The following is a 15,462-nucleotide window of genomic DNA, read 5'->3' as shown; positions in this document are numbered from 1 at the left end:
CTTCTATACCTGGAAACTGGTAGAAAAAGCTCTGTGGTGTAGGGTAAACTCTTAAATTGTACCCCTCACATTACCAACTCTCCTTCCGGACTCTCTTCTTTGGGAGGGAGGCATCATCTAGTTTCCAATTCCTAGAAATATGTTTAAGTCGCTTGATTATATATGATCCCCCTCATCTGTACCTTTAACTGTAAATGGTTTGTTTCCATTGTAATTTCATATTCATAATTTTTTTTCTGGGATGGAAAAATAAACCATCTATGTGCACAATCAGCTATTTAAACTACAAGTGTCCAGTGATTTCTTTTTTAAAGGGAAATTTAAAGTTTCATAACTATGCATTTCTGTTATTAATTACATTTTAAGAAATTAGATAAAAGTTTTTATTATTAAAAGCAATCAGTGTAACTAATTTTAGAAAGTGTTCAGATATTTTGTTTTCCAATAACATGATTATCAGTCCTTGTTTATTTTCGTTTTGGGCAGATGTCAGGTACAAAATGAAAAACAACCTTAAACCTTGCTAATGTACAATATTTGAGTATATAATTGGTTCTTTGAACAGGAAGATGTGAAGAACATAGGAGAGGTAGGAGATTTATTTTTGTGGAGTTACGCTATGTACTGCTTCATGTTTCTAGGAGCAAGAAACCCTGAGACTAATGCCCCTTGTGGTTCATTTTCTTTAGGAAAATCAAAAACTCAAGAAAGATCTTTTGGAAGCACAGACAAATGTAGCCTTTCTTCAGAGTGAATTAGATGCTTTGAAAAGTGATTATGCTGACCAGAGTCTGAATTCTGAACGGTATGAAACTATTCATAATAGTTTAACACTGGTAAACATTATACATATATATATATTCCTGTAGATGGTACCTTTACTGACAGGTTCTCTCATGTGTGTATCTCTCTGTGTGTACATGTGTGTGCTTAATCTTTTTAAAAGAGTTACCATATGATTTATTTGTCTTTTAAGACAGTGTAGGGCTTTAAAGTGTTTGGTTTCATTGGTTGTGGGAAGAAAATACTATGTAATAACAATTTTCTGTTAAAACTACTGTCAGATAAAAATGATGGCCTAAAATATAAGAAAGAGTTATTAATTATTCAGTGCACTGGATTTGAGGAATTGGTATTAGTAACTTAGAACCTCACATAATCAAAGTCAGGCATTCTTACATGAGAGATACAGTTGTATGCATATACAGAGAATAAATTTGGGCATTTGGGCAAAATATTTTATGCATTTTCAAACTTCACTCAGAATTATGTGTTGTAGTATTAAATGGCGTAACTTTTTCTGGATATATTCTGTGTAGATCCCTAGAGATAATGAGTTGTGAGTTCAGCATACTTAAAATAAAGGAGAAATATGCCGCCACTCTTTAAAATTTTCAAGTTTAGTTAGGAAAGCCAAGACCAAGACAAATGTGCACCGAGTACCAGCAATAATACCATTTGCAACTTGAGGGCTGGGTAACTGCCTTGTTTTCGCCTGTGTTAAGGAAAAGCAGGCAGTGAATACAGGAGGAATGATCAGCTTGTGTTGGACCAATGAATAGGACCCAGTGACAGCAGTATCCACTGAAGCAAGTAGCATTGTCATCTACCAAGAGTATCGTTGGCACATGATTAATGTTTATACCTTCATCCACAGTCTACGCTGTCTTTTAGGAATCTTTATTATCTTCAATTCACTGACGGGAAAAAGAAAGTTTTATAAATGTTGTAGTTAAGGGGGAAATGAAAGAAACGATGTAATAGAGAAGCAAGACTGGCGTGGGGGGAAATGATCAGACTGTTAGAAAAAAATGCTTTAAATAGGAAACAACCTTTTAAAACACACTAAAAGTGAATAAGCTACTTTATAGAAATTCTAAAAGGGCCCAGGAATTTTGGCTAAAGTACTTTGATTCCTATATGCAATTTATTGTAGCTTGGCTGTGAAGGGCAGGTTGCTCCAGATGAGGCTTGGTAGCTCAGAAGGATTGGAAGCTAGTGATGGGGTTGTGCCACATGTTCACACATGCTGTCTCTTCTCTCCTCATGAAACATTACATACAATTTTGCAGGGATCTGGAAATAATCCGAGAGTACACAGAAGATCGGAGTAGTCTTGAGAGGCAAATTGAAATCCTCCAGTAAGTTCTCATAGAAAATGCTCATTGCATTTTAGCTATTGTTTGTTAATAAGACATGTGCCATTTGTCACATGACCTGACATGTCCAGTGTTCAGATCACTGTTTCTTCTCACTGCAGTACATTTGGCATGTGCAGTTCAATTTCTGACTCATCTGCCTCTAACTAAATTACACCAGTGCAGTCTGGTTCTCAAGGTCCCTTCAGGTCAGGAAAGTGTGTCGTACATCTGAGTTATTCCTCTGTGAGGGATGCAGCCTTCACTCTCATTGTTCTCTACTTCATATCTCAAGAGCTCCCCAGGTCTTCACCTGAATGGTGCCATAGAATAGTGTTTAGTCTTTCAATTTGATATGCTTACTACAGATATGTGTTTTGTTAGTTTTCATTTATTAAAAAGCCATTTCCAAAGAAATTCTATCTTAATCTATCAACTTCACAACTAATTTGTAGTAATTACATCTTCTGACGATCTTTTTTTGAGAAATATTCCCTAATTTGTTTCACTTACACAGTGTATTCTTTGGTTCTCAACTAACTAAATGAAATAATGTGGGCCTGGGCAAATATTTACAGTTTTTAATGTTCTTTTCTCTCTGTTGTGGAAACTTTAGAAGTCACTTTTTATATAGTCTTATTAATTCATTCATTTGTTAACTCATTCAGTAGATTTCTCAGTTAACAGCTTTGATGGGTGAGATACTCCGGGAACTGAGGAAAGATTAGTGAGTAACAGAAAAAAAATCTCTTTCCTTATGAGTCTAGCAGAGAAGAGGAAGACAGAAACTGGTTACCCATAGAAATGAGTATGATATATATCAACAAATGAGAGAAATATAACAAAGGAAAAGTGCAAGTTCTCCAGGGAGAACTATTAAAGGTTAATAAAGAACTCTTGGTGGAAGTGATAATAGAGCTGAGATATGAAGGATAAAGTGGCTATGAACAGGAAAATTAGATACTCTATGGGACAGGGACTCTGTGATCCTTATTTTCTAGCCAAGGAAAGCAGATGTTAAATGACTTTCATGATATCCCATGAAGTAATTACTTAAGTTCGTATTTGCTCCCCAATCCATCTGAGGTCAATAACCAAGTATAAGATTGATACAGAAATCCCATCAGAGTATAAAGAGGATATGATGTAGGATATAGCATGTTGCATCAGTTCCTGTGGCTGAACTGTGTGGACCAGAGAACAGAGACCTACATTAATCCTGTAGACACAGAAATTACCTAAAGGAAGAGTGAGTGCCACAGCTCAGCAAATTTATTCTTAAAATGCTCTCAGATATTCAGGAAAAAGAACCAATCAATTCAATCATTGCAATTTGTGTCTATCTCTGACTCTGTTTTGGGGGTTCAAAGGGAAACAGAAGCTTACCAAAAGCAGAACATTATCTGTACATTCTGAATGTCACTGCCTCAAACTGAGTGGGAACATCGATCCCCCAGTGCTACCTGTTTCTGTTTGTCTACTTCTTTCCTATACAGAACAGCTAACCGGAAGCTGCATGACAGTAATGATGGCCTCAGGAGTGCACTGGAAAACACTTACAGCAAGCTCAATAGATCTTTGGTATGTGATATCATCTCACAAGATATTCAGTTCTTTCTCTTGATAAGTGTTTTGTGAAGAAAACCATGTGATATTTTAGAATAACTGCATGTTGATCTTATAGTGAGACTCCCTTGACATAAAGTAAAAAGATAAGTTTTCTAAATTAAACATATATTCTGCCCAAATGTAGAAATAAATGCAATGTTGTTTATCAAACTCTTATATATTCTAAGAAGCTAGAGAAAGATGCTGAATATGTAATTTTAGCCTTCGAGGGTTAAATAATATAAGAGCTAATTAGAAGGACAGCAATGTATAAGAAAAAGTGAGAAATCCTGTAGGTGTAAGAAAACAAAATGTTTCCAGTCAAAAAGAGGCAGCTATGCTTCTGACTTGCTCATGACTTTTTCCCATGGCAGACTCTAGAGAGAATGATGGCCTTGGGTTTTGGATTTTAAACCCTCCAGTCAGAAACAAGTTTCTCCAGATTGCATTTGCAATGAAGCTTCTTGTCCCACTTTTGTGGCTCAGTTTTAGGCAGGAGGATCTAGTGTCGTATTCGAATACAAAACAATTACTCAACAAGATTATGCTTCCAAAAGAGACAAATCTGGGGAAGCTGATGTTATGGGATCCTCACGTATCTGAGTAGGTATCAGAGTCTTGTGGAATATGCAGTAGATCTATATAAAAGCTAAAATTGATGAGAAAGAGAAACCATGTGAATCTTTCCAAATAACTTTTTTATGTTTGTATTTGCTCATGTTTAGTCATAAATTTTATTTGTATTGGGAGTTAAATTGTTTGGATTTACATGAACACATCTGTCTGTGGTATAGGAAATGTCCACATACTAAACAACTACTTGTTATTGCAGCGTATGAACAACATATCACCAGGAAACACAATTTCTAGAAGCAGTCCCAAATTTAATCACCATTCTTCTCAGCCACTGGCCTATGATAGGTATGTAGCACCTGCTTTTTTTTATTATCTTATTTGTAGATCATGGTTGAAACTAAGACAAATTATCTTAGAGCTGAATTAATCTATTATGATCTTACATTAGTATTCACAAATGTGAAAAAGGTGAAACTGTAAGTAAACATATTTCATAGAAAGAAGTTATTTTCTTAAGATGCTTTGAATTATTGTATAACCATTTTGTACCCACCATTGCCTAACTCAGTTGCATTATGGATCGTGTTTGTTGTGAGCCTTTTGTCATGATTTGTCAGTGTTTAGTATTGAAAACAATTAAAAAGTAGAAAATGCATCTAGATTTATGAGTTACTAAATATTAACAGATCTGCTGGCATATTCCAAAAATTAGAATTTAACTTGACTCTTAAGAGATCAAATAGTGAACAGTGATTATTTATATGTGTGTGCTTGTGTGCACATTGGTGTACATGTCCAACATTATTAGCTAAAAGAATGTTAAGTTTGTGGTATATCAAAGTGTTCAAAAAAAATAAAAGAGTACATTACATTTTCCTATGTGTTTGAAGTTTTCTAACTCGGGTTTATCCCCTTTTGTATGTGGGGGAGTACTTCCAGTATAAATAAGTATGTTCTTACTATCTTGATGTTGCCTGGCTTTTTCTTGGGGATGTGTGGACAGTATGGAAAGGCTAATGATATAGTTCTATTCTAGTCCAGTTTGATAAACCAGTGAGTTTATGGGGCTTACTTACAGGAGGAGGAGGGATCTCAAACAACTGTGTCACTTGAGAGTCCAATCCAAGCACAGATGATGGTGTACTCCCCCTCCTAATGATGCTCTCCATTCTCTCCTCCTGTGCGGATTTTCATCAGACCCAGGATTGTGACAGCCATGCAGTAGCTGCTCAGATTTCGTGTTGGTGATCATCAGTAGTGCTCCACCACACCTGGTGATAGCTGATGCTCTTGCTGCCACTGGTCCTATTTTTTTTTCTTCAGACAAGTTTTCTCTGTAGCTTTGGAGCCTGTCCTAGAACTCCCTCTGTAGACCTTGCTGACCTCAAACTCATGGAGATCCACCTGTCTCTGCCTTCCAAATGCTGGGATTAAAGGCATATGCCACCACCACCCAGCTTTGGTCTGATTTTTATTTATTGATTCGTTAAGTTTATAAAATGTGGCTTATTTATTTATACGTAACTGGAATTTGATCTTACTAATAATACATACTTTTAAAAGGTGCAGATTTGATGCCACTTTTTCTGGAGTAACTGTTAAGAGCAGTTTATAGTTCTCAGTAAGATTGAGAGGAAAGCATAAAAGACAAATTCTTCATACATCTCATAATTCATTCTTGAAAGAGCAATGCCACAATTGAGGCTCTGATAATGAAGTAAGAGTTCCTTTTCAGTTTGTTCTAAGAGACAGTTTCTTTGTCATATCATCAGGACCTCAGAGAGGCAAGGAAAGCTTCATCTACTTTTCATTCTGAACACAACTAGAAACCACTGTGGCCTGTACAGACCTTCCTTCCCAGGGGTTAGTGATATACAAAGTTAACAGGGTGCTTTTCTTTTCTATGCTAATATAAAGCTCTGCATGTGAAAAAATCTTTAGGCTTGGGATTTTGACTGTTGACTTTTCATCATAGAAGGATCAGGGATAGAGAGGGTCTCAGCACCATTACCTGAGTATTCTGTCATTGTCCCCCAATCAGTTATGTGTGTTATTGCCCTAATTGCACACAGCCTTGAAGTCTTGGGAGAGGGGTTAGAGTACACATAGAATGGGAATGTCTAAGAGAGGGAGGGGGTTTATTTGTGCAACTGTGGAGAAGTCATTGTCCACATTGAGTAAAACTTTCCAGGGCTCACTCACACTCCTGTCAGTAAACCCTCTTCCATGCTCATTAACCAAACACAATAAACTCATTGGTTTTCCAGAGTGAACTTTGGTGAGATTGAACTTTGTTTTGTCATTGGAATTTTGAATGAGGATAGATAGGCCTTGACTAATTACCCCAAAGGAAAAATTATCTAACACTCCATCTTGAAAACAAACAAAACAAATAAAGGGACTAACAAATAGAAGAGTTATAAGAAATGTCTAGAAATGGACAAACTATTCCAATCATGGTTTAACTGAATTATAGTAAAAAAGCTCTTGTATTCTAGGGATATTTTATTAAAATATTTGTATCGAGGGTACTCATTCTTTGTATCAGGAAATAAGTCAGCCAATTTAAAAGAATTTTTGTGTATTTTTAATATATATGAAGGGTTTTGTCCTCATAGAGTATTGCACAGAATGAACTGACTGCATTTTGTATTTCCTCTTCTATGCTAAGAGAACACTATGTATCTCCTGGCAAGGGACAATGTTGTCAGCCTGTCCCTTTGTGCTTTTGCACATTTTGAACTCCTTGGTAAAGCTGTTTCCTCTTTTGTCACAAGGTCATTCCATTCTTCATATGCAGATGAGGATTGTGACTCTTTGGCTCTCTGTGATCCTCTGCAGAAGATGAATTATGAAGTTGACAGCCTGTCTGAGAGTTGTTTTGACAGTGGTTTGTCTACTCTGAGAGACTCCAATGAGTGTGACTCTGAAGCAGACTACAAGCACCAGAGAGGATTCCAGAGTTTGCATGAAACACAGGAAAGCCTTGGGGGAGATGCATCAGACACAGATGTGAGCCAGAAACCGTAATACTCTGATGCCTTCCTTTGAAGAAAATCTTCTACCATGTTTTAGGGGACTCTGTTTTAACAGCCCATAGCCTGTGTTGTTAAGGTCATGAAGAGGAAGTTTAGTCATTAGAATGGATCTTTTTCCCTATGAAACTAAGGAGGATTTCTCAAAGATTTGCCCTGAAGAGGAGGTCCATTTAAAAATCACACTGCTAGTAGACACAGCAACATAGTTTTATGTTCGAGAGGTATATGTGAGAGACTTGGTTTTTAATTATTGATGTTTTGGTAGGTTCCTGATATAAGAGATGAAGAAGCTTTTGATTCTGAAAGTGTGGCCTCTGTGTTACACTGGAAGCCACAGGGATCTGTTGGTGAAGGCAGCACTGTCAGCTCCTCCAGAAAACCCATCTCAGCTCTTTCACCTCAAGTACGTAGCTACTGAGACAACTCTCTTCATGGCATGTTACTAGATGAAAACTGGCTCCTGTCATCACCTATCTGGCTATTTCCCTCTAGGCAGACATGGTGGATAATAACTGCAAACTGACATCTCAGAAGGCATACAAGATTGTGCTTGCTGGAGATGCTGCAGTGGGGAAGTCCAGCTTCCTCATGAGACTGTGCAAGAATGAATTTCAAGGAAATACAAGTGCAACCCTAGGTAGGACTCTTATTTTCATTGATAACAGAAGAATTATCATTTATAGCTTCTTCTCTTTCATAATTACATATACAGATTAAGAAGTCTATGCATTCGTCCATGTATTCAGACACTCTGTGTTTGTATATATTCCCATGTGGTAGAATTATCTTTTATTTTTACTAAAATAAAATTTAAAAAAGAAAGCATCAGGTGATGAGAATATTTGTAAATAGTGGAATCAAACAAACCCAGCTTAGACATAGTAGATTATTTTATTATGCACATATTTTTCAAGCCCTTTTTTTTTGAGCACCTGGTACTGTTGTAGTGCTGAGGGTACACAGTGAAGAGAGTTCATTGAATCCCAATCTTCAAGAAAGTTTCACCCCTGTGGAAATAAGTGGACCAAAGTGAATATTTTTCTTTTCCTTTCCTTTCCTTTCCTTTCCTTTCCTTTCCTTTCCTTTCCTTTCCTTTCCTTTCCTTTCCTTTCCTTTCCTTTCCTTTCCTTTCCTTTCCTTTCCTTTCCTTCCTTTCCTTTTCTTTTCTTTTCTTTCTTTCTTTTTTATTATTTAGTTAAAATTTTCCGCCTCCTCCCCTCCTCCCATTTCCCTCCGGCTCCCCCCATCCCTCTTCCCCTCCCTCTCCAGTCCAAAGAGCAGTCAGGGTTCCCTGCCCTGTGGGAAATCAAAGGTCCTTCCCCCTCCATCCAGTACTAGGAAGGTGAGCATCCAAACAGACTAGGCTCCCACAAAGTCAGTACATGCAGTAGGATTAAAACCTCGTGCCATTGTCCTTGGCTTCTCAGTCAGCCCTCCTTGTCAGCCACGTTCAGGGAGTCCGGTTTGATCACATGCTCCATCATCCAGCTGGCTTTGGTTAGTTCGCATTAGGTCAGCCCATTAGGGCGCACCCTTCGTGGTCCTAACTTCCTTGCTCATGTTCTCCCTCCTTCTGCTCCTCATTTGGACCGTAGGAGCTCAGTCCAGTGTTCCAATGTGGGTCTCTGTCTTAGCTTCATCCATTGCCAGATGGAGTTTCTATGGTGATATGCAAGATATTAATCAGTATGACTATATGATAGGGCCATATCAGTCTCCCTCTCCTCAGCTGCCCAAGGATCTAGCTGGGGACATCTCCATGGACACCTGGGAACACCTCTAAAGTCAAGTCTCCCACCAACCCTAAAATGTCTCCCTTTAATTAAGATATATACTTCCCTACTCCCATATCCACCCTGCCTCCATCCCAACTGTCCCATTCCCCCAAGTTTTCCCCATCCTCCCCTTCTCAGTTTTTTCTCCCCATTTCCCCTTACCCCCACCCCATCCTCACCAAATGAATTTTAAAAATGAGATGTGGAGCCAGGCAATGGAGGTGCGTGCCTTTAATCCCAAGACTCAGGAGGTGGAGGCAGGAAAATCTTTGTGAGTTCAAGGTTAGCTTGAACAAGTTCCAGGACAGGCTCCAAAGCTACAGAGAAATTCTGTCTCGAAAAACCAAAAAACAAACAAACAAATAAAAATGAGATGTGGAAAGAAGTGCATATTCCATTGGTGGATAGGGAAAGCCTTCATTTTATGTTAAGAACTTCTCAATGACCATGGAAAATTTGAGATTAAAGTCAAATTCAAATCTATATTTGTGTCCTTTTCCATATGTCCATTAGAAAATTAGTTTATATGGCAATAATTTTCTCATTATTTTTTCTTTTTCTTTCTTTTGACCTTTCTCGGTCTTTTAAAATATTATTGTCTTCGTTAAGGTTTTTATTGCTGGGAAGAGACACCATGACGACAGCAACTCTTTTCAGGAAAATATTTATTTGAGAGGCCTAAAGGCTCAATCCATTATCATCATGGTTTAGAGCATGGCAGTATGCAGGCAGATGTTATGCTGGCTACCTCTTGGTTTGCAGGGAACAAGAAGTCAACTGACTGTCACACTGAGGGAAGCTTGAGCAAAAGAGACCTTAAAGTCTGCTCCAGCAGTGACACATTTCCTCCAACAAGACCAAATCCTCTAATAATGCTACTCCATTTGGGGGCAATTTTCTTTCAAACCACAGATATTTTTTGGTTAAATTTTTAAATATAATATGTTTTAATCATGTTTTTCCCTCCCTTAACTCCTCCCAGATACCCGTTCCACCCTTCCCACCCAACTTCATTTTTACTCTTCTCTCTCGTCTTTCAAAAACAAAATCCACATAAAAAATAAGGCAAAAAAACCCCAACCCCCCAAAAATCCCATGGAGTTCTACTGTGTTGAGTTTTACTCCTGGGTACGGGGCCTGGACTTATTTGCATAAAATATACACAGTAACACGCCATTGTAGAAAACTGATTTTCCTTTTGCCAATAGATATGAGTTGCAAATATCTGTCTTCGGATGACTATTTCCTCGGAGTCATCTATCCGATCTGGCTCTTAAAATTTAAATTTGTTTCCTCTTTCATATAGATTACTGAGCCTTGATCTCTTTTAGGACCAATTACTCCAAAATCTCTCACTGTCTCTGCCTTGTCCAGTTGTGGGTCTCTGTGGTAATTTCTATTTACTGCACCAAGAAGATTCTCTGATGTAGGTTGAGCAAGACAATTATCTGAAGGTATACCAATATGTCCAAAAAATTATTTTATTGCTATGTTATTTAGCATAATGAAAATGTAAAAGCAAACAGTCACATAGAAGAGAAAACATTTGTTTTGGAGGGCCCTGTTTTATGTCACTCAGGATGATCTTTTTCTAGCACCAACCTTTTGTCTCTGAATGTAATAAGTTCAATTTTTGAAGCAGCTAAATAATATTCCTTTATATAAATATATGACATTTTAATTACCTATACCTCAGTTGAAAGACAGCAGGCCTGTTTCCAATATCTAACTATTGTGATTAGAATAACAAAGAATATGGGTGAGCAAGTATCTATGGATAGCATGTAGAGCCCTTTGGTTATATGCCTAATAATGGTATAGTTCTATCTTGAGGTCGATCTATTCCCAGCTTTTTGAAGAACCACTATACTGATTTCCACTCCCAACAGCATTGAATAAGTGTTCCCCTTTTCCTGTATCCTCACCAATATCAGAGGACATTTATTTTATTTGTCTTAACCATTCTGAGTGGGTAAGACAAATCTCAAAGTAGCTCTCATTTACTGTTTCCAGATGGACTATGATATTGAACATGACCTTAAATGTTTCTCAGCCATTTGTGTTTCGCCTTTTGAGAACTCTCTACTTCATTCTATATCCCATATTTTAATTTAGTTGTTTTCTTGATAAATAGTTGTTTTTTAAATTTTTTATGTATTATAGATATTAATATCATATCAGATATTTAATTGGTAAGGATTTTTCTCATTATGTGTGAAAATGGCAGTGATCTTATAGTACAGAAACTTTTCATGACATCCTAATTATTAATTGTTCATCTTAATGACAGTGTTACTGGTACCTTGTTCAGAAAGTCCTTTCCTGTGCCATTGAATTCATGCTTATTCTGCATCTACTCTTCTATAAATTTTGAGTATTGGTCTTATGCTAAGCTCTGTAATCTATTTGGAGTGCATTTTGTGGTGATAATATGGCTCTATTTTCATTCTTGTACATGTAGTCATCCAGTTTGACTAGCATCTTTTGTTGAACATATTGTCTGTTCCCTAGTGTGTATTTATGGTTTCTTTATCAAAATTCAGATGTCCATAGGTGTGTGGATTTATGTCTTGGTCTTCAATTCCACTGATCGATTTTTTTATGATGATAACATGCTATTTTTCTTTGTTGTTGTTGTTAGTTTGTTTCTATGTGTAGATATGCTATTTTTCATTCCTGTAGCTCTGGCACAGTTTGAGATTTGGGATAGTGTTACCTCCAGCACTTCTTTTATTATTCATAATTATCTTAGATATCCTGTGTTTTTGTGTTTGAATAAAGTTGAAGATTATATTTAATTTCTGTGAAGAATTGTGTGGAAATATTGATAAGGGTTCCATTTAATTTGTAGACTGCTTTTGGTAGAATGACCTTTCTCACACTATTACTCCCAACCACACATGAATGTTAAAGGTATTTCCATTTTCTGATATCTTCTTCAATTTCTTTCTTCAATGACTTAAAGATTTATATATTGTACTTTATTTAATACTTAAAGATTTATTGTCTTTCACTTGTTTACTTAAAGTTATCTTAAGATTTTTATTTTTTTTTTGACGTTATGATGATAGGTACTGTTTTCCTGATTTCTTTCCTAGTCTTTTTTCTTTTGGGCATAAGTTATAGGCTGCTGATTGTGTGTGTGTGTGTGTGTGTGTGTGTGTGTGTGCGTGCATGCATGCATGCATGTGTTAATTTTGTATCTTACTTCTTTGCTTCTTAGCTGTATGAAGTTTCCTGGTGGGATTTTTAGGGTAACTTACATACACTATCATAACAGCTGCAAATAAATGTACTTGAACTTCTTTTCTTATTTGAATCCCCATGATCTCCTTAGATTTTCTTATTGCTCCAGGTAAGACTTCAAGTCCTATATTAATTATGTATAAAAAGAGTGGAGATCCTTGCCTTATTCCTGATTTTAATGGAAATGCTTTGGGTTTTTCACTATTGAGAATGTAGATTTTATGTAAATTTTCTTTATTACATTGTTAAATGTCCCTTGTATTCCTAAGTTTTCCAAGAGTTTATCACAGGTATTATATCAAAGGTTTATTTCTGCATCAAATGAGGTAATCATGTAATAGATTGTGGTTTTTGATTTATATATTTTTGAATCATCCAGAATCTTTGAGATGAAGCCAGCTTGTTATAAATGGATAGTTCATTTTTCTTATGTGTTCTTGAATTCAGTTTGCAAGTATTTTCTTGAGAAGTTTCACATTTAGCTTCATAATAGATATTGTAATATTTCAAGCCTGGAAAGATTAACTACACACAAGAGGTCAAAATGAAAAATGATCCCTGAACAAAATATCAAATCATGGTTGGGACACAAAACAATTATCAACAGATATAAGAAAATTGAAATAGCATCTTGCATCTTCTCTGAATATCATGGCTTAAGGATACTAACAAGAGTTAACAGCAGAACATATACAAACTGATGGAAACTAAATAAATCTGTATTGAATGAAACTGGATAAATCAAGAAAGAAACGCATTTGAGAATTGAATGATAATAAAAACACAACATACCTAAATCTCTGGACACAGTGAACGCAGTTCTAGGAGGCAAGTTCATAGCACTAAGTGACAACATTATGTAGTAGGAGAGATCTCATAATTGTAACTTAACAGCAGACCTGAAAACTATAGAAGAACAATAAAGAATATCCAAAATAGTAGAGGAGAGGAAATAATTTAATTCAGGGCTAAAATCAATGAAATAGAAATAACAGTAACAGAAATTTAAATTCAGTGAATGAAGGGATGGTTCTTTGAGAAAATCAAGAAGATTGTCCCACCCATAGCCAAATTAATCAAAGATGAAAAAAGTAGATGATCCAAATTAAAATAAGAGAGGAAAAGGGAGACATTACATTAGACACCAGGATAATTTAGAAAATAATAAGACTTAAAAATCTCTGTTTCAGGACTGGGGAGATGTTTTAGTGTTTAGAAGCAGAGGGGCCAAGTTCTTTTCCTAGCACCCACATCAGGCAGCTCACACTTCCTTGTTAACTCCTGCTCCAGGGTATCCTACACTACTGCTTCTTGACTTCTGTAGGTGCTCACATACATAGCATATATATATATATATATATATATATATATATATATATATATATATATGTATGTATATATATATACATATATATGCAAATAAAATAACAAAATGTAAGTATCATAAAATTAAAAAAAAAATCCTTATTCCACCAAATTGGAAAACCTAAAAGAAATGGATGAACATGTTCATATATACAACCTATCAAAGTTAAATCATGATGAATAAAGAATTTAAAGAGGTTTAGTACCTCTAGTGAAATAGCAGCAGTAATTACAATCTCCCAACCATAAAAAGTCGAGGGTCAGGTGGATTCAGTGAAGAATTCTACCAAATCTTCAAAAAACTAACATCAATATTCCTCAAATTATTCCACGAAATAGAAACTGAGGGAGAATTTCCTAATTCTTCCTACCATTTTTACCGATAAAAACTACACAAAGAACAAACAAAAATAGATAAAATTTAGTGTTACGTTTTTCAAATTTGCAAAATAATCAGTAGAAGGGTACTGAAATATAGTAATTATCATTTACGTTTCTTCTTCATCTAAAAAGTTATTTAGACAATCAGAAATAATAAACTGAATTGGTTGCCTTCACCACACTGGTCAAATCTTTGAATTTATAATTCTCTGATAACACTTCTAGAAACAAAACTGAGGGTAAACTTCAGTTTAATTCATGAAACAACTGAAGTAGTGTTCTGGTTGCTAGAGACCATGGCATATGTGTGTTTGTGTATCTGTGTATAATAAGCATGTGTATGTGGGTGCAAAAGTCATATGTGAGCATCCATTTACACACACACATATACAATGTTATATGCATACATATACTAATATAAATGGTATGCACATAACATGCATGCACATACACATACATTCTTACAGTTTTGCTAGCACACATATAGGTCTAAGTTCAACCATATAGGAAAAAGAACTGAGCTTTCTCTAATCCATAGATTCAGTTGTACCTTACATGAGACAGGCTGCAGTTGTGAATCTTATATACATATGTAAATTGACTTATTTGAAGCTTTCTCTTTGAAAGTCAAGTGCATTTCTTTCTATGGTAGCTTTGGATTTAGCCAAAACTTACAGAATTTCCTGTGGTGTTCCTGTTCCAGGAGTTGATTTCCAGATGAAAACTTTGATTGTAGATGGTGAACGAACAGTTCTTCAGCTCTGGGATACAGCTGGGCAAGAGAGGCAAGTGCTTTTTTTGAATTAAAGAATACAAATCAAGACTCATAGGGTTAAGTATACTGGTTATATTCATAATATATTACTGTGCTTTAAGATACTCCACTTGGAATTGTAATGTGTATGTAATACCAATAAAGATCATGTTTCTACCACCTCTTCCCATATGTTTGTATCATTTGTATGAGAAAAGGGTCTTTGAGCCCTTTTTGAGCTGATGATTGGTTGTGACAGCATGCTATGCAGTGGAGATAAGGCAACATTGCTGAATGCAGTGTCGCTGTGATGGGGGGGGGGTCTTAGTTTTGAAGCAGTACATGATGGGCAAAGAGACCCTATCAAATATTCTTGTTTGAAGAGCAACAGCAAAAGAGAAGTGACAGATATACTTCTGGTGATTCCATATCTTAGATTTCTTGACAATGACCAGAAGTGTGTAGCATAAATTTTAATTTTATTTAACTCTCTGTGGGTCAAATTTTACTCAGTTGTGCAATGAGTATGTTTGAGGGCCTGTGTCTGTACTATTCTTTGTGCTAAGATTCAGTGATGACCA

At 36.1% G+C, this 15,462-nt stretch overlaps 1 protein-coding gene across 1 annotated transcript in view; it reads left to right on the top strand.

The window, feature by feature from the left end:
- Rasef (RAS and EF-hand domain containing) overlaps positions 1–15,462 on the top strand; it is a 56,572-nt gene that overhangs the window by 28,428 nt on the left and 12,682 nt on the right. The window contains exons 6-13 of the mRNA XM_075945990.1: positions 690–805; positions 2,073–2,141; positions 3,635–3,719; positions 4,579–4,667; positions 7,100–7,334; positions 7,626–7,763; positions 7,853–7,997; positions 14,831–14,912. Coding sequence (XP_075802105.1) covers positions 690–805; positions 2,073–2,141; positions 3,635–3,719; positions 4,579–4,667; positions 7,100–7,334; positions 7,626–7,763; positions 7,853–7,997; positions 14,831–14,912 — 959 coding nt within the window. The remainder of the gene's footprint in view (positions 1–689; positions 806–2,072; positions 2,142–3,634; positions 3,720–4,578; positions 4,668–7,099; positions 7,335–7,625; positions 7,764–7,852; positions 7,998–14,830; positions 14,913–15,462) is intronic.

Source organism: Microtus pennsylvanicus, chromosome 13 (genome assembly GCF_037038515.1).
Source record: "Microtus pennsylvanicus isolate mMicPen1 chromosome 13, mMicPen1.hap1, whole genome shotgun sequence".
Classification (NCBI taxonomy): domain Eukaryota; kingdom Metazoa; phylum Chordata; class Mammalia; order Rodentia; family Cricetidae; genus Microtus; species Microtus pennsylvanicus.
This window is presented reverse-complemented; position numbering and strand designations above follow the sequence as displayed.